Here is a 23,513-nt window from a genome sequence, read left to right as displayed (position 1 = left end):
GGTAATTGGATTCCTGGAATCTTCTTATTCACTTCAGTGATGCAGTGTGCAGGCGACAAAATGCCTGCAGACATGAGGCATCATCCTGAGGCCCCTGTGGGAAGATCAAGGTAGCCTTGCACAGACGGGGTAGATGAGACTGTGGCTGAGTCTGTCTCCTATGGGAACCCGGGTGTCTGGAAGCCTGGATGGGTCCGATGATGGAGAATGGATGGATGATGTCACATCCACCAGATTCCACCATGGGCTCAAACTGCCCTCCAGACATCAGCTTCTAACGATCTCCCTTGAAGCTGGCAGCTATGGTGAAGCAAAAAAGGAAGTGGGGGAAGATAGCGGGTGAATTGACATGTTAAAGATAGTGTAGCGATTGACTCTGACCAAAACTCTGAGCTGAATCCAGACTGTTTTAGTATCAGTTCCACATTGCAGATACAGGAATCACTGAGATTTATTCTAATCCTGCAGCATTATGTTTTGCCATCTGCCGGAGAGGATTTATGTCTGGCGTACCTGTACCCTCAGTTGACTCGCTGCTCAACGGTGCTTCGGATTCCCCTGGCTGCTTGTCTCCCGTCTACACACACAGTTACATGACAGCTGTCACTTCCAGTAACCACAGCTCCGTCACTATCTCTGCACTATCCCCCAGGCCCAGACTGGTACCTGAACAAGGTGAAGCTGAAGATCACCGATGTCAATGACAACGTCCCTGAGTGGAGTATGAATCCGTACCCGTACCTGGCTGTAGTGTCCCCCGAGGCCCCCGCGGGAGCGCTCGTCTACCGGCTCCAGGCCCACGATGGGGACGAAGGCAAGAGCGGCGAGGTGGAGTACTTTCTGTCAGATGGTAAGCTCTTTGCTGTACATACACACTCTCTCACATACACACACGCGATGTATGGCGGTGAAGAGATATTAAAATAGACAGTGTTGTTGTAAAAGTAGGTTGACAGGCTATCGAGTCATGGAAATAAACACAACTAGTCAGACACCAGCACAGTCGCGGAGACGGACAGCCGCAGGCGCTTCGCACATTCATTCATGCATTAATACACTCTTTAGGTGTCCATTAGTTTCTCTGTCTCTCTGTCACCCTGTCGCTCTCTCTTCCTCTGTATCCCTCTCTCTCTCTCTTTCTCTCTCTGCTGCACACACTTGCGTAGAACCACGCAATCACACACACACACACACACACACACACAACACAGAGCCACAGCCAGAGGCCTTAACACATTTGTTTATGCGCTCTTGTCTGTCGGCTTCTCTCTGTTTCACACACACACACACACACACACACACAAACACACAAGCATCCGATGACGCACACACTAACGCACACAGTGGGCTGTTGGGCGGCTGCCAGACTCGCGGACCCCCTGGTGGCTGAGGGGATAGAGGTTTGTTCGCATGTCAGAGATGGGGGGGGATGTGCTAATCTCGCCAAAGGGGCTTTACAAAACGCTGCAGACTTCTCTTTGAGTAACATTCGTTTTTTTGTTTTTTTTGCACAACTTCCCGTTGTGAGATGAACCACAATTACCACAAGGTGCTCATGATTACGGCTGGGGAAAAAAAACCGAAATGAGAAAGGATAAAACTCCTTGTAAGTTGTGAGGTTTGCCACTACTAACTAAAATAATTTCCCTTCAAAGTAATCCAGACCCGATTTCAAGAATCCACATGTATTAATTCGACCCTCTTACCATGTGTGATTAACTTTTAAAGACCTCAAGAGGATGAGAGTCGCTGGCCTTTTGATGAGCGAGGTCAGGCTGTCTGATCCATTCTTCAGTAAAGAAAGAAAAGCCGATCTTTTATTTAAAGGTGGCCTGTGGAGCTTTTTCTCTGCAACAAACAAAAGTTATACATGCAGTATTTCTCACCAGAACGAGACGTGTGTTTCCTCAAGGTCTAACAAATGTGTTGAATGCATTTCCTCCCTCATAAAACATTTGTATATCTCATTCTTTATAAATAGTTAAAATCGTATGTTGTGTACACTTGTATCCGCTCGCTTGCATTCTTCCCCTCCGACAGTTGACACACTCGGCGGCGCGTCACAGCTGTCAATCTGCGAGACGCTGTGAAATGCAGAGAAAACTGGAACCCACAAATTGAAACATAACATAATTTCCAAGAGAAAAACCAAAGGCTTCCCTTAAAAACATATCAACACCACATTGGTATCAAAAACAACAGTATTCACACTACAGCATAATGAAGATTGCCACTTTATGCAATGAGAAATATTCAAGTGAAGGACAAGAAACAATCTAAATGTTACATAAAGTGTAATTCTGTTGATATTCTGTGTTTTTCCTTTTGCTAACAGAGTCCATGAAAGGCCACACACAACAATGAATTGCTCCTGAGAGCCAGTGTTGTCTGCGTACCCACAGTCTGAAACGGTTGATTCCTCTGTGCCAATTACCTCCGCAGACATACAAAAATAATTCAAAGCACATCAACGTGCCGCAGCACTGGATAACATCTCCCATTGAATATGAAAACGGGAACATTCTCAATGTCAGTATCGAGTGATTTGATTTTGTTGGCCAGTCCTAATATTTATGAAATGCTTTTTAGCTGATTTCATTATAACGAGATAGATATTGTAATATTATTTTAAGGTCACAGCATTCTGAGCATGCATGCCAGCAATTAGTTATTAAAAAAAAGAGAGATAATTTCGAGGGTATCGAGCAAGTAGCCTAGCTTCGCCGCCCTCGCCCCAAAGCACCACGCATTAATAGAAAAGATACAAGGCTGTGGAAGTTATATTAATGTTCAATGGGCATGAATTCATAGCTTACTGTAAAATACATTAAGGAAACATACAAAATGTACCGAAAAAGAACATCAAAAGTTAACATCTTGAAATTTACATCACAAAGAATATCTTCAGCCATCGTTACCGGATAGACCCTCAAAAAGAAGAAGAAGGATAAGAAAGTGATTCAGGACTACAGTCTGCAGAGTGGTCGCTCGAGGACGAACACGTGAAACAGAAGGCAAATATCGATAGAACGGAAGGTCACAAAGTTGAGTTAAATTTGGAAGCGTATGTCTTCTTCTTGGGACCCGTTTCATCCGTTTTCCAGCAGCGAACCTCGCAGAGCGGAGGGCTCGACGAGAGGCACACCAGGCAGGGTCTGAAACTTCAGAGAAACTTCCCTTGTATTTGAATCACTGTGAAATTAGGGGATTAAACGGGAGAAATTACCCATCGGGAGCAAAACAGCAGGAAAGGGTTAAGGATGGGAAGACTGCTGCGAAATTGGGAGTTCTCACAGTTATGATTTTGAGCCGTTCCCAACGTACCTCGTCTTGCTGCTCAAGACATTCCTCAAAAAATGCTCGAGTTACTCCTGTTTGAGTAACGTTTTCTATAAACTGCAGTTCCCAGCTCTTTTTTTAAAATTAATTATGTCCTTTTAAAACAAGGGACTAACAGGTTTTGGTGCTGAGATCCAAGGACAGGTTGATAAAATAAGAAAATATTGAGAAATAGACCAACACATTGTTAATTTGGATCCTTTTATGGGATTTGTTATGTCATCATTTTCATCCTTGTGATCATTTTACGAGCCTGTTGTGTTTTAATTACGCATGCAGGCGATGCAGACAGCATTCCTGATCACACTTTCACACTATTCCATGAACAGTTAAAGGGATATTCCGGTGTAAGTTTAATCCATGGTCTAAAACACTGTGAAACTGTGTTAGACTCCCTCTCGAGAGATCAAGTTAGCAGACCGCTAATTTACGGAGTTTTATCAACCTCAGAAACGACCGCACGACAACAATACACTGCAGTAAATGGATCCAGATATAAACCGCCACCAAAAAGCCACAAATAATGCTCAGAACAGCACCAAACTTCAGCAACAGTACAAATAGGGTCTCAGCACATAGTCCGGGGCATCTAACCTCCGCTAGCTTAGCTGGATTTCTATTGTGAAGCTAAAAACAGATTTCAACTCTCCTCCATCAGCTTCCGGGTCGGGGAAGTCCCGACGCGACGATTACCGAGTGCGGTTAGAAATGCTCAATTCCGTTCTTTTCCCTGTCCGCTCTCGATAATAACTGTTATAAACTGGCAGGTAAGACACATATGAACTTTGATTGCTTTTCCATGGAGTCATAATCATACATTTTCATCCATGAGCCGCGGAACTCTACTGCACTCGGTAATCGACTCGTCGGGACTTCCCGTCAACAGGAAGCTGCTGCAGAAGAGTGGTAAATTTAGTCAGCTTTTCAGTAGAAATCCAGCTAAGCTAGTGGAGGTTAGATGCCCCGGACTATGTGCTGAGACCCTATTTGTACTGTTGCTGAAGTTTGGTGCTGTTCTGAGCATTATTTGTGGCTTTTTGGTGGCGGTTTATATTTGGATCCATTTACTGCAGTGTATTGTTGTCGTGCGGTCGTTTCTGTGGTTGATAAAACTCCGTAAATTAGCGGTCTGCTAACTTGATCTCTCGAGAGGGAGTCTAACACAGTTTCACAGTGATTTAGACCATGGATTAAACTCACACCGGAATATCCCTTTAATGGGCAAATAAATGTACAAGGGGTCAATGGAAAATGTGAGAAGAGGGCTACATAAAATGGATGTTAACAACTTAGGTTACAAAATATCTTTATTATCTTCGTTTAATTGGATATTCTTGTTGAGGTCACTTCAGTAAGAGAGACGCAAGTACGGCAAATCCTTTAAAAAGGACTTTGCAAAAGCTTATTGACGAAGGAATGCATTCAACACCTTTGTTCGTCCTCAAGGATACGAACAATAAACGGAATATAAATGTAAGACTCCTTCAAGTGTAACACCTTCAAGTGCTGCCTTGAGGAGCAGGTTTTGTCTTGTGAAATGTATTATTGCAATTTCTTTTTTGACCACTGTACATTCACATTCACCAGTACCGCAGGTACGCTGACAGAGTGGTGGCTAGTTCGATAAAACATTCCCGATTTAATGTGAGGCAGATGAAAGCGATGTCGTCTGTCCTCGAGTTTGAAAGTGTCGCAGATGTCTTAACGGTTGTCTGATATATACAGATTACAGCCTCAGTAAAACTTCTTCAATGTCAATGTTACTTTCTTGACTACATCTTTATTGAAAAGATGTTCTGGCAGTTTGAGAATGACAATGTTTTCTCAGTGATTTTGGAATGTTTGAAACTATTTTCAACGTTTGACTTGTTAATCACTGTTTGCCTCTGGAGGAAGAATGCTACTGTGGACCAAGGCTGAATTTTCCAATAAAACTGCATTCATGTCAGTAATAAGAACACTGAGTTCAGTGAGAACAAGTTCCCATTCAGCATCTTTTGGTGGCTTTTGATCAATCTGACCTTGGAGTGCTTCAGCGAACCACGAAATCTTCCCCTCCATCCAACCCAAACCAGCATCTACGTGCCGTATAGATCATTCAAAGGTCCAAGGAGAGGTTGATTATATGAACGTCTTGTTGGTGTAATCGTGTGAATAAAAAGAAGGTTACGCCGGCGCAGGGTTTAATAAAAACAATGTTTTTATCCCACAAAAGGAGTTAAAACATAACTTCCTGTCCACTGGGGTACCGCAAGGATCAGCGCTCGGTTCTCTCCTCTTCTTAATAAACAACACCTCCCTTGGTCGGATTATCAGCTTTACGTGGTTTTTCTTACCATTTATTCGCTGATGATACCTTTCACTATTTGACCTTCCCTCGGCACGCTCCAATGATCTATCAAAATGAACGGATAATGGATGAGTCACCTTCAACTCAATCTCTCCAAGACTGAACTCTTTGTGATCCCAGACAGTCCTTCGATTGAGCACGACATTAGTATACAGCTCAGCTCTGACTCGAGTCTGCAACAAATCTGGCTGTCATGACTGATTTGAACCTATTATACTCAGAGGATGCGGCAAGACAATATGATGAAGCCACATACGTACAGTATATCAGCTTATACAGCACTGTTTTCTGTTTACCTTTATTCTAATGTTTTTTATTATATTTTTATTCAGATTTTATTCAATTCTTTCCAGTATCTCCTTATAATTGTCTCTGTTTCTTGAGACTTACTCTCGTGCTGCGACTTGTTTCGCTCCGTACCTGTGAATTTCTCCCGGGGGGGATCAATAAAGGAACATCTTATCTCTCTTATCTCTAATAATGACAAGGATGAATCACCATTAATAGTAATAGCTCGCGACAGCAAGGTGCTCCTTTCATATGTGAAGTAAATGAGATATAAAAATCACAAGGTGGAGAGAAGGGACACTATTAAAAAATCGATTTCTTGGAGATAACTTCGGTCCAAATACCAGCTTCAGTGCCTCATCAGAATATGAAGCTTGGTTTTTCATTACTCGCCGTCGGCTCCCACCTGCGGGTCACATTAATTTTAAACCACTGATAGTTGGCCACAAACAAGGCACCTTTACCTGAGCAACCTCATCAAGGTTTACGAGCCTTTTGCGCGACAGCTCGTCCTGCTGTTGCTTGTTTCAGGTGAAACATGGACCCGAGTGTTGAGACAAGGCTCCTCCTCAACCTATTGTGGTGCTTAATGCGTGCATGGTTTGGGACAAAAGCGGCTGCCAAGTGAATTAATTGTGTATATATAAATGCAAATTCATTTTAAACTCAATGTTGAATGTCTACCATACAGCCTGAATACAAAAAAGAAATTAAAGAGTAGCTTTAATAAAGCAGCTTTAAATATCTTAATCCACTGGGACTTATAGTGGAGAGCGTGCTGGAATGTTTTATGTGTCCATACCATTAAGATCTTTTGATAAATGAATGAACTGCACAGAAATATATTGCATTTAAATGTTAATTTGAAGATAAATCATATGGGGAAAAAAATAACTCTCCGTGCGAGCAACCTTCACTCAGCAAACCCAGCGAGCCAGAATTGACCAGGTGCTCAAATTTCCACTCCTGTGTTGATATTCACGCCAGCAGTCAGTTGGTGTTTCCACCATTGGATTGGTTTGCATCCAGTGCATCAATGTATCATTGTATTTCCCTGCAGGCGGCGACGGCTGCTTTGCAGTGGAGAAGAAGACCGGCCAGGTGGTGACCACGGGGCTGGTGCTTCAGAGGGACAGAGAGTACTTGTTAAGCGTGGTGGCTCTCGATGGTCTGGGCAGCCGCAGCGCTCCCGCCATGCTCTCCGTGGTGGCGGGAGCCAGAGCGCCGCAGTTCACCAACGCCAGCTACGCCATTTCCATACCAGAGAACACACCTGAAGGACAGCCGTGAGTACCGTGCGCCTAACGTTCACCCACACACACATAATCAGGGATACAGGCAAAAACATCATCTTTTTTTTCTTTTGTAATTTCCAACATCGTGTGACAGTATTTGGCCTTTTCAGTAGAAATTGCCGTGATGTTGTATCTTTCAGTTACACTGGTGGCTTTTATTCAAATGTGCCCTATTCCCTTTTGTGGCTATCACCAAACACTCTCTGTCAGATACTTCATTGTTGACTCAGTAGTATATTGAAGTGTAATTGCTTGAGACAGAGGAATACAATGCAAGGAGGAACAATATTAAAAATGTCAGTACGCCTCACGTCCGTAAATCATCTCACACTCGGATGAATGCGTGCGTGAGTGCGAGCTGATTCGCCGACACGACGGCCGTTTTACACGTGCGTCCCTTTATATTAACCAGCAAATGCACGTAGAGAATCTCCCTGCAAAAAACAGGTCTTACAGTAACTAATGCAGACATGCACAGAGACGCTTGTCGTACGTGTTGATTCCCATTTGCTACCTGTGAAGATTTATGTTGATGAATATTCATTTGGTCACACCGGAGCACTCACCCGTGAATTAACAAATCATCATCACACACCATTAGGACAACGTACACTCTCTTAACCGTAAAAACAAACACTGATATCTGCATAATGGTACGACATTATTACACAGGACTGACAAGTACTGATTGACTGTGTTTATAGCACATAGTCAATGGGCCATACAATAATTGATTCCTTTACAGCGTGCTGCTGATGTAGGAATAGAGGATTTTCGATATTAATTCAACATGTGGGCGCCTTGAATCGAATAGTAGAGACCGTTTTTCCTTTTTCTTTTAATCACTTTCTCTTTGTTCCGCAGCTTCCTGGTGGTTTTTGCCATTTCCTTCCAGAAGCAGCCGGTCAGCTACAGCCTGCTGATTAATCCCAGCAGCCTTTTCAGCATCCGGCAGGAGACGGGGGAGATCAGTCTGACCAGGACGCTGGATTATGAGAGCGACCAGCGACGCTACCTGCTGATGGTGCGAGCGAGCGAGGAGCCCGGCAGCCTCAGCTCTGCCACAGAGGTTAGTTTAATTAGAGCGTGATACGGGCGGAGAACGTGAGTCATATACGAGTGTGTGCACTCGGGTCAACTAAGCCCAAAGCGGAGGTCCGCTGTGATGTTTCATTATTGTGGCTGTCACACAAGCGTTTACTTTTGCTGCTGAGTTCAACTGAAATAAAAAAATAAGAATCTGCCCTGTTGCCGACATTTTCTCCCTCGTGTCCTCCCACTGGACTCTTCGCAGAGCTCTCAGACAGACCAGTTCTCACCTCAGTGTTATGCGGCCGGTATCGGATGACAAGGCTGCATTAATGGCAATGATCTGGTCTCGGCGCTGACCTATTGACATCACACCACTTGGCAATAACCACAGAGGGAAAGCAGCAGAGTTTGCGGCTGTCGACAGGAACGGCACGGCTGAATGGTTCTGAAATGTTAACAAGTGGACCGCGGGGGCCCAAGTGTTTCTTTTTTGTTGTTTTTTTCTGTGCGATTTGTTTCACCGTTTTTGTTTTTGTCTCCCAGAAAAGGAGCCTTTTTGCGATCTGAAGATGAACTGTATGAAATATAGAACGCTCTCTGAGGCGCCTGGCGTGAGAGCTCCCACCAAAAAAAAATCTGAATACTTCATTCACAAACGAATATTTCTAGCTTAACTATTCATGAATTCAGTATCATTTAAATTATTAATTCGAAAAGATTTTGTTGCCCAATTATCATGTCAGGCACTCGGTTTCGTACCTCAGATTCAGTGGGCAGAAATCTCCCTCTGCTCAGCTGCATGTTGTGGAGTCGGAGATGGAGACTGGGAGAACCTATCCCAGCTATTTCAGGACTATTACTCAGCTGTCACTTCACACTTTACACACAGTGGTGACAGGGAGCTTGCAGGGCGGAGGGCGGCTAAGGGCCTTTGTAGAATACACACACACATGCTCAGAACATTTTCTATTTTTGACTCGGGAAAATCATGAAGTGGAAGATAAAGGATGTGTTGAACTGGCAACTTGAGAAACTATAAAATGCAATTTAGATTAAGTTTTGGGGTCAGCGTCCTGTAGACAATTTTCTACGGCTGTCTCCTGGATTTGAGGTTTTTTTTTTTTAGGAAGCTAATTTTGTATTCTTCTCTGATTTTGACTGGTTTCTCTCCTCCTCCTCCCCTCCTCTCCTCTCTTCCTCCCATCACACTGGCACTAATCAGGTTCAGGTGCTGATAACGGATGAAAATGATTGCGTCCCAGAGTTCCTCCAGTCCATCTACAGTGTAGATGGAGTTCCTGAGACTGTAACCACCGCCACGTCCCTGCTGCAGGGTGAGTCTCCGCTGACTCCATATTTCACATCCGTCTGTTTCATTGTGAAGCGAGGAGGGAAACTATCCAAAAAAAGTCAGTCTTTCTTCAGCAAAAGACTGATTGTACTTTGGGAGAAAGCCAAAGCTTCTATTCAGACGTTGAGTCATTGTTTCGGCTCATAGACCCGTAATGCTCCCGTTTTGGCATACTGAAAGAAACTAATAGATCCTCCATATCTGCTAACGTAATCTCAATTATACTGAACTAAACTAGCTGCTGCAAAGAGGCCGTACCATTTGTTGTGATTTATGATGTACTGTATGAATAATGGCATATCAATGTATCTGTAACTGCCCGAGGCTACCTTATAATTGTTAATCATGAGGCTAAAGGCACTGCATACAAAATACACTCCAGTGAAGGAACATATCGTGACAATGTGTAGACATGTTCTGTACTGCAGCAGGTCATGTGTGTCTGTTAGGTGTTAATCTTGATCAGCTTCAGTCACGGACACCTTTGCTTCTTGGCTGCTTGAAAGAAAGACATTTGTACCCATGAAAAACTAAGCGAGATGAATATTTAGCAACAGCCTTAAATAGAAAAGCATTTCAACAGGGCTGAGAATGTTCCAGTCTTTTATACTTTACATGCCTTTATTTCAGAGGTTCAAGGCAAAAGTTCCCTCAGCTCAGTCAACCCAACGCACCGTAATTCAGCAGAATTATTTTCGGAATCCACCTTGTTCACGGTTTAGTTCTTGTCAAACGTCTCTGCACCTGTGGGATTTCTGTCCCCCATGGGCTGCCATAGGTGATTTGTTGGGAATCTCTAGCTGGGTGATTGTTTCGACTGGATTCTGGGTGAGAAAAACGGAACAAATTCAATCTGAAAACATTCGAATACACAGCCTAGAGCGGAGGAAATTGTTGGCACGGCAGAGCTGGCTCTGGGAGAAAATGGCGCCCAATATAAACCCAACGCATCAACAACAAAATAATTTGCCCGTCACCGGCGGGAAGAGCTCCACAGTGGAGGGATCAGAGCGAAGATAGAGCGTCTTGTGAAAGAGGAACCGACAGAAAAGTTCGATCATCGTGCTACAAATAGACGGCGGCTGATCCGCCATGAAAGTGTGCTTGACTTTAGAAGCTCAGGATGTCCCGAGACTCTGAAACAAAAGTGAGAGGAAGAGTTAATTTCTTAATCTGGTGGACTGCACAGCTCGCTAATGAAATGTCAAAGTTTTGAGGCACCAAGGGAGTGAAATCCCCATTACCCCATCAGCTTATACTCTACCCGGGGGCAACGACACAGATGAACACTTCAGAACGAGGCGATCACCTCAACTTTGCCCTCCGAAGTTGATGGTCGAGACGATATAAATAATCTTTAGTTGGAGCTGTTGCGGTTGAAGGGAAACGCACCACCTCGTTTCTTTAACATTTAATGAGACGATCACATTACTCAGGTTATACAAAGAGTGCGGAGTAAATTGCCAGTTGAGATGGAAGGAGGGTGAAGGTTTGAGATGCGCAGGCTGCTTGTGTTGATGCCTGACACAGAGGAAATGAACACATCAAAAGAATATGCAATATGCGAGTGTTATGAGCTGGAGGCGCTTTGTATGAAACAGTGAGTTTAAGTGAAATTCACCGAACAGCAAACTTCGACTAAAATGAGCTCTTCAACCAAGGGTGTCAATATGTGTGTCTGTTGCTCTATAGTTTTTTTTTTCTGTGTAATTACCTCAAAACCAAATCATTCCCGAGCACACTCTGCGGGGAAAAAAAAAACCACAGCCCGTTCATTTCACTTGCGCTCTTTTGCTTGTCTTCGAGCTCATTTCTGCAAATGATGGTTTTAATTCTGGAGGGTCACAGCGCAGTTTACGTGCCTGTAATTGTAGCTGTCAGAGCTTATGATCTATTACATGTTTAGCAGGGCCATAAAGAGATAATGATGTACACAGATGTCAACATATTCATCAGCTGATGCCATCTCATCAGCTCATTTTCGATTAAGTCTGAATTGATGGTTACTAATGTGATGTCTTATCCCCCCCCCCTCCTCCCCCGGGCAGTGCTGGCCACGGACTGTGACTCCGGGTTAAACGCCGAGCTCACCTATTACACCCTGAGCCCGGATTTCAGCATTTCACCACATGGGACCGTTTTCCCTGCCGGCCGACTCGACTATGAGCGTCCCAACCATCTGTATGAGTTTGTGGTGATGGCGATGGACAGCGGGGACGAGCCTCACTCAGGCACCGCCACAGTCCGCGTGAGGATGGCCAACATCAACGATGAGGCCCCTGAATTCTCCCAGCCCGTGTAAGTTACCTCATCACTTAAAGGGATATTCCGGTGTAAGTTTAATCCATGGTGTAACACACAGTGAAACTGTGTTAGACTCCCTCTCGAGAGATCAAGTTAGCAGATCCGCTAATTTACGGAGTTTTATCAACCTCAGAAACGACCGCACGACAACAATACACTGCAGTAAATGGATCCAAATATAAACCGCCACCAAAAAGCCACAAATAATTGCTCAGAACAGCACCAAACTTCAGCAACAGTACAAATAGGGTCTCAGCACATAGTCCGGGGCATCTAACCTCCGCTAGCTTAGCTGGATTTCTACTGAAAAGCTGACTAAATTTACCACTCTTCTGCAGCAGCTTCCTGTTGACGGGAAGTCCCGACGAGTCGATTACCGAGTGCAGTAGAGTTCCGCGGCTCATGGATGAAAATGTATGATAATGACTCCATGGAAAAGCAATCAAAGTTCATATGTGTCTTACCTGCCAGTTTATAACAGTTATTATCGAGAGCGGACAGGGAAAAGAACGGAATTGAGCATTTCTAACCGCACTCGGTAATCGTCGCGTCGGGACTTCCCCGACCCGGAAGCTGATGGAGGAGAGTTGAAATCTGTTTTTAGCTTCACAATAGAAATCCAGCTAAGCTAGCGGAGGTTAGATGGCCCCGGACTATGTGCTGAGACCCTATTTGTACTGTTGCTGAAGTTTGGTGCTGTTCTGAGCATTATTTGTGGCTTTTTGGTGGCGGTTTATATTTGGATCCATTTACTGCAGTGTATTGTTGTCGTGCGGTCGTTTCTGAGGTTGATAAAACTCTGTAAATTAGCGGTCTGCTAACTTGATCTCTCGAGAGGGAGTCTAACACAGTTTCACGGTGATTTAGACCATGGATTAAACTTACACCGGAATATCCCTTTAAACTTTATACATATAGAGAGATAATCCATGTGAAATAAATGGGAATTTTCTGTCTGGTCATTTACATGGAATAACTCAGACACATTAACTTACAACAAAACAAACATTTCGGCATGATAGGCCACCTTCATCTAGTACAGCACATCAACACATCTAAACATAAACCTCAACAAAATAATAACCCTCCTGCAGATATTCCATAATGAAAATACCAGAAATATACAAACACAGCCACACAAACATCATCACTACTTATGAAGTGCTCACAATGAAATAAAAGGTGCAAGGCCAAGACACAAAAGTGCTATGAACGGATCAATAAGCTATTATAAAAGGCATTCACTGTGTGTGTGTCTTTGTGCATATAAATGTTGCTTCAATAATACATTTATTTGCACCTTTTATAAACAAATGCAGCAGGCTCAAGGTATATTTCTTGGCTCATATGCATTGTGACTGCGTCCAAATCATAAAAGAAGAAAACTTTCACATGTCATCTCGCTCAAGCTTCGCTCTCTGAGAAGTCAAGGTAGTTGCATCACAGATATATAGGTTGTTACATCACACATCATGGACCTGCCTCCCTCAAGGCTATTCATCGCAATAATATTTGATGCTGGGAGTACTGCCATGGATAGTGGCCAGCTTTCATCAACACTGCTGTCGTAAAACCACCAACAGTAAGACAAACTCAGTGTATTTTAGTTGGCGTGTTAATCTCAGCAATCTGCCGTCAAAACAATCTGTTCTTGCTCCTCACACACAGTGGGATACTGTTGCTTTCAGAGAATGTTCTGGAGATTTACTAAAAATATTCTTTCCTCAATATTGTAGTAAAACAGAGCTTTCAAATGTCATTCTTTGGGGTTTATTTTTGGCCTTTTCCAAAGGTATGCTGCAGCCTGACTTATGGAAGCAATCCGGTGTGTCCTCGACCGCCTTTTTTGGCCAAGCTGTGTGAGTGGGTGGGCAGCAACTGTCACTGCAGCTTCGCTGCATTTATTCCCCCAAACGAGTAAGCTGGTTGTCCTGTCAGTCATGTTTGAATGACCTTCACAGAAGACCGTTGCCTTCCTCTTTTACTCACTGTTGTTGCATTGTCAGGTGTCAGTCTCGGTGGGTGGCTCGACACAGAGCCCAACAAACAGGCAGTCAGAGAGGTCGACATGTGGGCAGGCAAACATAAAAGTGAAGAGAAAAACACAGTAAAACATGGTTGCAGGGCAAGCCACAAGAGGATACCAAAACATGCACGGAGAGTAGACAGGAGACAGCCAGTCAGATATGCAGATAAACAGAGAAGCCTGTCGGCAGTCAGACAAATACTCTTGCCAGACCAGCGGACAGATAGTTAGAAATTCAGGCATTTTGCCAGGGAGGGTGTGTTGGACGCTTCATCATAGTGTGGCTTACTGAGATGTAGATGAGTGCTGTGAGGGTAGAAGAGGAGAGAGCGGCCAAACACAGCACAAAGGCAGACATGTAGAGGTAGGCTGATGGATGCTGTGACGTTTATGAAAATTAATCTTCCAGTCAGGCTAATTGAGATATCCCGACATGTGAGTGGACAGGCTAATGCATCCTGGCACGTCCTCTCGCTTCGCATCCGAGCGAGTTGTGAAAGTGATTGAAGTGAGGGATGGACGGCCTGCGAAACGCTGTCCAGCAGACAGACAGCCGGTCTTGCTCCGTCTGAGTACAACTTCACAGTTCAGTGAGACGCAAGGGGGATGAAAGCAGAGGGAGTGTATACGTCTCATCCCGCGGAGATGCGGAGAGGTGGCCTCTGAGCCGGGTGACAGATTACAGGTCACTCATGTTGCCACGGAGACTGCCGCGACTGGCGGAGATGAATCACCCATCAGCGTTCTTCTGTAAACCATCAATCACCTCTGACTTTCCCGCCACAGACACCGCCGCCGCCGCCCTCCCCACGGACACACATAGTTACACACACACATTAGAAGAGGATACGGCACAAAATCTCACAGGGGGGACGAGTTCTGCTGACGAATCAACTCAAACTTTGCGTGAACGCCGCCCCCTCTCTCACATCCTGCACCTCTCTGTCTATCAGCCGTCGTCTTTCCTCTCTCTCTCTCTCTCTTTCTCTCTTCTCCCTCCGCCCTCGCATATCACTTCACCTGTCACTTCTGTGCCAGCCCTCTTTTCTGTCACCTGCTCCTCTCCCTCGCCTTTTCCTCTGTTTTCCATCCCTCTTCATCTCCGCGTCCTCCAAGTCACGCAGTTCATCTCCACCCCGTTGTGCTTTGTACCACAGTGGTATATCAGTCTCCCGTGTCTGGCCGGGCATCTCGCTGCCCAGCACCACAGAGCAAGCAAATCACTGTTGACATTTTAAAAGGCTCTGGATCAAATGGCTCACAGTGTGCCGGGGTATGTGGAAGCACCATTTGTTCGATGACTTCAACATCCCAGTAGACATTATCATTTGTCTCTGGTCTGGCCGGCAGAGAGGATAGGTTAAATCATCCTGACAAGCAAAAGCCACAACCATAAGTCTAATCAGCCTGCTGATGCTTTGGACTGTGTGAAATGATTTGTATCTCCTGTCCGTGTGTGTTGCCATCATTGACTTCCACGTGTGTGTTGTCACGTTCTGGCTCTTGTTAAACTCGAGTTCCTCTTTGCAGATATCGAACGTTTGTTTCCGAGGACGCCGGCCCCAACACCCTCGTCGCCACAGTTCTGGCCAAGGACCCAGACGGTGACGGTATAATCTACTCCATAACAGCGGGAAACGAGGAAGGAAACTTTGTCATCGACAGCCAGAAAGGTGATACTTCTTAATTTTCCAACCAGGCTCCGCTTTTGCGGCTCTCAGTCTAATTGACAGGCTTTCCGTCAAATCACACATTCAATTTTCCCTAATACGTTCCTGCTACAGCGGCGCGCAATGAATGCCCTCTACTTTCAAAGTCAATGTGGAAAGATATTGAAAGTTGATATTAAAAGCTGTAATTTCAATACGAGAGACGTTCTTTCTATTATTGCGGTCATAAATATAAACGATGACATTATTTAGACCGCTTCCGCTCTCAGGGTTTTCTATTTTTTCTTCGCAGGTACTGAGAGAAATGTTCCCTGTGTTTCAGAGCTTTCCAGTACTGGCGACTGCACAGTTTATCTTTTTTATTTACCCTTTGATCCGAAACCAGTGGCAATCGCTGTGACATTTGTCACCCAACCCTTTCAATTCAATTTCACAACAACTGCTCTATCATAGCTCACAATCTTCAGGCTGCGCTCTGCCAGCTCCTCGTTCTTTTGTGTCATCTTTTCATATTCCTTTCCACCCTTTCTGCGGATCCGCACCGCAAGGAAAATGCAAAAGGCTGATATTCTTCTGGCGCAGGAAAAATCGCTGTATGGCTTCCCACTTACTGTATATATACGAAGAGCGCAGGCTCATTGAATAGCTGCTCGAGCTCGCGTTGCATTTGTAAACAAGGTTGACATTTTCAGCCAGGATAATTACGGTGCACATCCCACAGTTCACTTATTTTAATGTAGTGGTGCAGCGCTGTCAACGTCACACATTGTCATTAGGAGCCGGGGCGCTTCTTCTTCTTCTCTGTGGGCTGCCGGGATCACAAGCAAATTGGAGAGAGAGGAGAGTCAGGCACTTGCATCTGTGTGTCAGCATGCTGTGTTGTCTTTAATCAAGAGCACTGAAAGAGATGAATAGAAACACAACGAGAGAATAAAAAAAACCTCCCGACGCTCTTCACTTGGTTGCGTTTCCCCCCACATCACAGGCGTCTCGTTCGTCCCGCTCCCTCTGATGTTTTTGTATTACTGTTGACGAGAAATGTGTTGACTCAGATGCTGCGTGCTTTTATCCCACCTTTGATCTTGGCGGTTACATGAAAGCAGACAAAGGGGGGTGAGACAGGAACAGCTAATAGGCATCTGCTGAGCCTGGTTAACTTCTAACCCGAGTCACTTACTACTTTATGTTTTTGCTCAAGTGCTCAAACTGGATGGGCATCTTTGGAGGAGAGCGCGCAATTATTAGATTAGAAATGTGACAAAATCACCACTGTGAAATTGCTTTTGGATTTAGCCTGCATATCAGATTTTTTTTACCGTTGCGTAGAGTTCTGAGGTGGATTTTTCCACTACTTGCTATCTCGCTGCCGACTTCTAGAACAACAACATCCAGTCTGCATTTACTTTCTGCTCTAGTTTTTATTGATAGCGCATCCTTCACCATGCAAGGCCGCAGCAGCAATAACATCCCGCGTAATGACTAATGGAACGGTAGTGCTTACCGTGTTAGGAGGGACGATGTTTTATAATGTGTAATTTGATGGGTCCGTGGTCTTTTGTAGGGTTGATTCGTCTCCGCTCCACTCCTCTGCCCAAGCTTCAAGGTCTGGAATACGTCTTGAATGTAACGGCGACGGACGACAATGCGTCAGGTGGGCCGCACCCTCTCTCCACCACCGCACGGGTCATCGTCGGAGTCGATGACGTCAACAACAACAAACCTGTGTTTGAGCAGGTGAGGACTTTATTTTTATTCTTAAGAATGGCCACAACTATGAGAGTGGAACCCAGGTTTTAAAAAAGACAGGAGTTCCCCTTTAGTGAACAAAGTAGACACACACCACCCATCAAAACACAAGCCCTTTTTAGATAGAAAAGGCGGCACATTTGCTCCAAGGTAATGACGGCAATGTGCCGGCCTGTCTTTCTAAAACGGAGGCGTAATATTCCTCCTTTTCCAAAAGCTGCCTCTGAGGTAGGCGTAAACATGTGACGTGACGTGAAGCTCGAAGTTAGGCTGTGAACAATGACAACGAATTTGACTTCAAAATAAGAGCTTTACATTGCACCCCATTGGAGTTTAGAACTGGGTTCTTAGCGGGGGGCTTTTAATTTGAAAGTAGCGACCGTTCGTAGCTTGCCGACACAACAACAAGCTAACACAACCAAACAGCTACAGAGACCGAGGAGATGCTAGCATCTCCTGGATCTCAGCGGCTGTCCAGTTGCTCAACTTAATGTCCGCGGATGAAGTGATGGACTGACTGCTGTGAATCAGCTGTTTCCTGGTTTTAAACTCCCCGGCTGTGGATCGCACAACAGCGCAGGTCATTGACACCTCCGCCCACCTCACGCAGAGGCCGGCACATTGCCGCCTCGTTTTTAGATATAAAATAAGTGTACCCTCCGAGGTGGAAAATCAGCGGACCAAAACAGACCCCCAATTTGCCGCCCTCTGTCTAAAACTGCGGACCTAGCCGCCAAAAGGACGGGCAGATCGGCAGCTTGGTTCTCTGTCTAAAAACGGCTACTGTTGGTATGTAAGAAGACCCCCTCATGGCAATGGCAATCCCTGATGGCAGCGACCCGCCTCATTAGGACACTGCAGCAGGGACGGACATGAGCCCAAGGTGTCACAATGGCCTGACACCAACAGGGCACCACCAGCGGTCATGTGTCTCACCCGAGATAGATCGGACACAGGACTTCAGGGGTGTCCTGTGGGATCTGGCACCATGGCTTTGGCGTGAGACTCCTGTGGATCTGATTGGGATCGGGGGGAATCTGGAGGCCAGGTCGATGCTGTTTGTCACGATCCTCACACCATTCCTGAGTAATGTGGTGGCAGATCCTGCCGGAGGGGTCAATATATGGGAGTGCCTTTGCTGTGAGGGGGCCGACTTGGTCTGCAGCAGTGTTTGGAAAAGGCGGTGCATATCAAACGGCTTCCACGTGAATGCCAGCACCAACGATTTTCCCCCCACAGAACATCTCATTGTAACAAGATGATCAATTTTATTCACTTCACCCGTCAGTCCTTTTTAATGTTTTGGCTGATCGCTGTGTATAAAGATGGATGACATGACAGCGTCCCCAGAAGTGAAGCCGGAAGATGTTGATCAAACCGAGGTGGCTGGATCTGGGTTATAAATCCTGCCCCGTCCATGTGTGCAGATCTGACGTGGGCTAAAAATAAATGTTTCCCAAAGATGGTGTCTGTCACTTTAGCTAGTTTTTTTATCACACTGATGTATGTTCAAGTGTCCCTTTTCTGATAATGTTGGTTTACATTTGTTATTTGATCCTATTAAAGATGGCAGTGCTTGGTTTAACTTTTGTTAAGGATGAGAAAAGGGATACCTTGTTTAGTTTTTTGTCGTTTTTAACCTCAGTCGGAAGTGACTAAGTGGTCTCGTTACCTTTGGACAGAACAGAGGTGGTTGTTTCCCCCTGGGAAGCTAGAATAAGTGTATTTTCCAGGATGTCTAATAATTCCTTTAAACTATTAGTTGTATTCACTGTTTTTGCCACCAACCAGACCCTCAGTTCCATTTTTTTCACAGCAGCTGAGACACATTTCCTGAAACCCTCCACGCTTTTCTCACAAAAAGGGGATAGACAAAAACCAACTCTTCAAACTACATTTACAAAACCGCTGGTGAAATGAGAAAAAATCACCTTGAGACAATTTTATCTGTCCTCGAAGTCTTCATCTCGGAACATATTGTGTAGTGAGACTTCTGCAGGTAATACAGTGATGCAGACGAGGGATTCACTCTGCCTCGGCATCACGTCTCAGGCAAAGGTCTCTTTTTCCAGGCGACGGGGGATAAACCCTCTGGTGTGCCGGATCCAGCCTTGACAGGACTCTACACCTGTGTCGCTGCAGGTCAGGTCTCGTGCCTGTAGGAGGTTTTCCCTGGTGTTCTCTCCGGTCATAGACCTTTCACCGGCATGCAGGGAAAAACAATCCTATATCGAGTTGAGGAAAGGGGAGCGTACTTGAAGACAAACCACAAAATCGCCGGTTGATATTGAAGTGCTAACATTTCAGGACACCACCGTGACAACAAATACTGTGTTCGGATGTTCAGGGTTATATCGCCCTAAAGTGGAGTGGTGGTGGAAAAACCCCACGATTACTCACGGCTGCACAAAGGCTCATGCTGCCCCACATGCTGATCAGGGTCTTTCCTTCTCCTCTGCTCCAGATTGAAACAAGCTTCATCTCCATCAACATTTCCTTCAGGTCCAATTCAAACACTATCTTTAAGTGAAACAGATCAAAAGCAGGTGTGCGTAAGCGGTGGATTTACGTGCATCAGCGATGTTTGTGTTGGAAGGTAAATAAATAGGTGCAGTGTAGAAAGGTTGATGATTCCTTCCACATTTACGTTGTCTTCAGCAGCTCCGTGCTGTACGTCACGCGGACGAACGGCCTTGTCGACGATAAGAGCCTCCTTCTGTTCGGGAGGAACATAAGAAAGTCCTTTTACCCTCAGTCTTGCAATTCAAAAGATGCATATACAGTGAAAATAATAATGGGTTTGACTTCAATAACATATTGCATGGCGAGAAAAACAAACTTGTCCTGCTTGTCCTCTTCTGATTGTGTTGTCGTCCTCTCAGAGTCAGTCCATGAACAGGAACATTACCCATCGCAGGAGCTTGATTTTCATTTGAAATCACCGTCATTGTTCGCGCTCTTGTTCTTCCTCCTCGTCCTCCACCTCCTGCATGCACTCCTCCACCTCTTCTGCCTCTCCGATTTTGTCGGCATCGACGTTACCCCGAGCCCTCTGAACTGTCTTATATTCTATTCAGTCGGTTTAATCGCATCATTGGGAACGAGCGTGATTCTGTTTAAACTGCTCTGAACAATTGGGGAAAATCTGTGATAGCTTACAGCGAGTGTTTTGTCTCCAATCAAACGACGTGCGTACACGCTGTTGTTAAATCTTTCTCAGCCGTCTCGTCTCCTCGGCGCTCGTCTCCGTCCATCACTCCCTCCCTCCCTCCCTCCCTCTCTTCATCCCGCTCTCCTGCTCTTTCCTTTTTGCCCCGGCGTTCTCATTTCCCTGGCCTCCGTCTCTCCCTGCTCCTGTTTTCCCAAGAGTTCTGATTAGCCCGCACACCCACTCTATCTTTAGGCGCTCCGTTGGGATTTCAATTAATTCACGAACGGAAAAAAAAAAAAAAAAAAAGTGCAATATCATCACAATATACCATACCTGTTTAATTAACTTCCTCCCTAATTAGGTATGACTTGAACTTCAGCGGGAGACATATGCACGAGGAGCTGCGAGCTCCGGCGGTCTTTCAGGTTGGTGCTGGATGTTCCCAGAAGGCAACTGTTTAAATATCAAGCTACGCCTCAGAACTATCTCGGCGAGCGTGACCTTCTGTTTGATACGATGTGATTTTTATGAGCAGCTATCGACAGGCCGCACCGTCTGAGCCATCACCTCCGATACAGCCTTACATTGTATTTCCTTTAACACTTTAGCAATTGTGAAAGAGCTACATCGAGAGTGGGGAAAAAAAATTGTGAATTCTTCTTCGCGTGTTACGAAACTCGGGATTGGTCAGTTTTGGAAGCAACAAAGGGGAAAAGAGCTGTCATCGTTCCAGCTTCCTGTGGTAATGAAACGCATGGATGGACACGTTTCTTCCACATAATTAAAAGTGTGACGGTCACTACTTTATACTCCCGGAAAAATAAGAATAAAACCCAGTACAGTCAAGTACAGTACAGCGTTTGATGCACTATCCTCATGTGTTTGCTGGTTTCCTTTGATCCACCGCTGTTCTGCTGTTGTCTCTCGCCTTTTGTTTTTCTCTGTTCACGGCCGTTCTGTTGAAAGACTTGCTCGCATTTATGTCTGATTTCAAAAACGGAGAGAGACTCCAGAGAACAGCTCTTTATCTGGGGCATATATTCATTAGGGGAGGATGGATTCCTGGCTAAGACAAAGCTGTTCACTGCTGGCTCTTCAAAAGGAATCTGCTCAAGTGTTTCCATTTCCACAGATGTGGCCTGTTGTATCTATAACTTCCATATTGTGTTTCATGCTCAGTACCTCCCTGTGTGTGCACGCTGACCTTCTACATAATGAGTTTATCTTCTTTGATCCCTGTGTTCTCGTATTCCGACAGCACAGTGTCATATATGAGAATCATTTCTTGCGTTATGTGTCCCTCTCCTTCTTTTCTCTCCTCTCTCCTCATCCCAGTGCCAGCAATATCGCGAGCAGGCGTCAGTGCTGGAGAACCAGCCAACGGGGACTTTTGTGTTGCAAGTGCATGCCGTGGATGCAGATGAGGGAGCAAATGGAAAAGTCAAATACGGCTTAATGCACAGAGACAGCGCCATGCCCGCCTTCAGAATTCATCCAGACACAGGTAGAGCCGTCATGGATTGTCTGGAGGGAAAAAAACGGTCTCAATTAGATGTCGAGCACAGAGTTTACTGTAGATAGACGGTGCCGCATGTTGATGTTGTTGGTAATTGACATTCCTAATGGTCAATCAAGTTGAACTTTGATCTGAGAGGCTAGGAAGTGTTCAAATTGCTATTTTAAAGAAGTCAAAAGCCAAAAAACCTGCCACAGTCGATCCTCATTTCGGGTAAACCTTCCAGGCTCGACGTGACCTGTCAGTGTGTAAGAAAGACTCTACGTAACGAAGGGGGATGAAGAAAAGACCGAAGCTGCTCCGAAGTCCGAACACGTGGCGTCAACGTGTTATTCTGTCAGTCATTTCCTTTAAGGCTTCGCCTCTATTTTCTTCATCTCAGAATTTAATAACAAAGTCGCCGTACTTGAAGGGAACGGCTGACTCGTTCAGAAAGAATTTATAATTGTTTACTTGCTTCCTTGATTTATGGTTGGATGGTTAGATTGATAGCTCGACGGGTGGATGGATGGTTAGATAGGCTGATGGATGGACGGTTGAACGCATGCATAGATTGGTGAACCAGACAATCACTGAATGGACGGACACGTATATATGTATTCATGTGTGCACGTTTCTTCTATATTTACAGGAGTGATTGTGACAGCCCGCCGGTTCGACAGGGAGCGGCAGCGAGAGTATTCAATTACAGTAACGGCCACTGATTGGGCGGAGGAGCCGCTCATAGGCATCTGCCAGCTCACCATCCAAATACTGGACCAGAATGATAATAGCCCCAAGTTTGAGAATCTGCGCTATGAGTGTAAGTGTTGGTTGAAAATGATGCAAGCTGATACAGCACACAGGCATGACACGGACCTTTAAACACGCTGAGGTAAAGAGGAGGCTTCACTCTAATCTGACTTCATTGAGGATGTGTTTTAGAGCATGTATGCAGTAAATTAGGGCTGCCCCCGACCAAGGATTTTCTTGGTCGACCAGTGGTTGTCATTTAGTTTTTCTTGCAAAGTTTGCATGTCACCTTCTTGGGGTCGTCCTTCTTCTTTTTAAAATGATAAAAAAAACACTGACAGTGAGTGAGTGTCACGACTTCCTGTATCTGGCCCTTCAAATTAAAAGCCCTCCAGCCTTTTATACACAGGCCAGCCGCCAGTCACATAGATTTTGACTTAATTTTGACAAGACACAGCTCCAAATTTATTTTTTTTTTTTTTCCTACGACCAATCGACCAATGAAATTTTGGTCGGCTAATGAGTTTTTGGTGGACCAGTGCTTGGTCGACTATTTGGGGGCAGCCCTACAGTAAATTCACCTTTAGATTAAGTTTTTATTTGGGAAATTATGTGAGATCACATTCAACCCTTTGCTTAACGAATTGCATCTCTGTGATACTCTAAGTCATTTTTGCATAACAACTTGCATGACCTTCAGCAGCCTTTTGCCC

General features: G+C 45.0%; 1 protein-coding gene across 1 annotated transcript in view; it reads left to right on the top strand.

The window, feature by feature from the left end:
- The window catches only part of LOC115587154 (neural-cadherin-like), a 102,538-nt gene that overhangs the window by 35,083 nt on the left and 43,942 nt on the right, over positions 1-23,513 (top strand). The window contains exons 2-10 of the mRNA XM_030426813.1: positions 653-850; positions 7,038-7,263; positions 8,137-8,341; positions 9,527-9,638; positions 11,704-11,953; positions 15,516-15,658; positions 17,217-17,389; positions 21,888-22,056; positions 22,700-22,870. Coding sequence (XP_030282673.1) covers positions 653-850; positions 7,038-7,263; positions 8,137-8,341; positions 9,527-9,638; positions 11,704-11,953; positions 15,516-15,658; positions 17,217-17,389; positions 21,888-22,056; positions 22,700-22,870 — 1,647 coding nt within the window. The remainder of the gene's footprint in view (positions 1-652; positions 851-7,037; positions 7,264-8,136; positions 8,342-9,526; positions 9,639-11,703; positions 11,954-15,515; positions 15,659-17,216; positions 17,390-21,887; positions 22,057-22,699; positions 22,871-23,513) is intronic.

Source organism: Sparus aurata, chromosome 8 (assembly GCF_900880675.1).
Source record: "Sparus aurata chromosome 8, fSpaAur1.1, whole genome shotgun sequence".
Lineage (NCBI taxonomy): Eukaryota > Metazoa > Chordata > Actinopteri > Spariformes > Sparidae > Sparus > Sparus aurata.
This window is presented reverse-complemented; position numbering and strand designations above follow the sequence as displayed.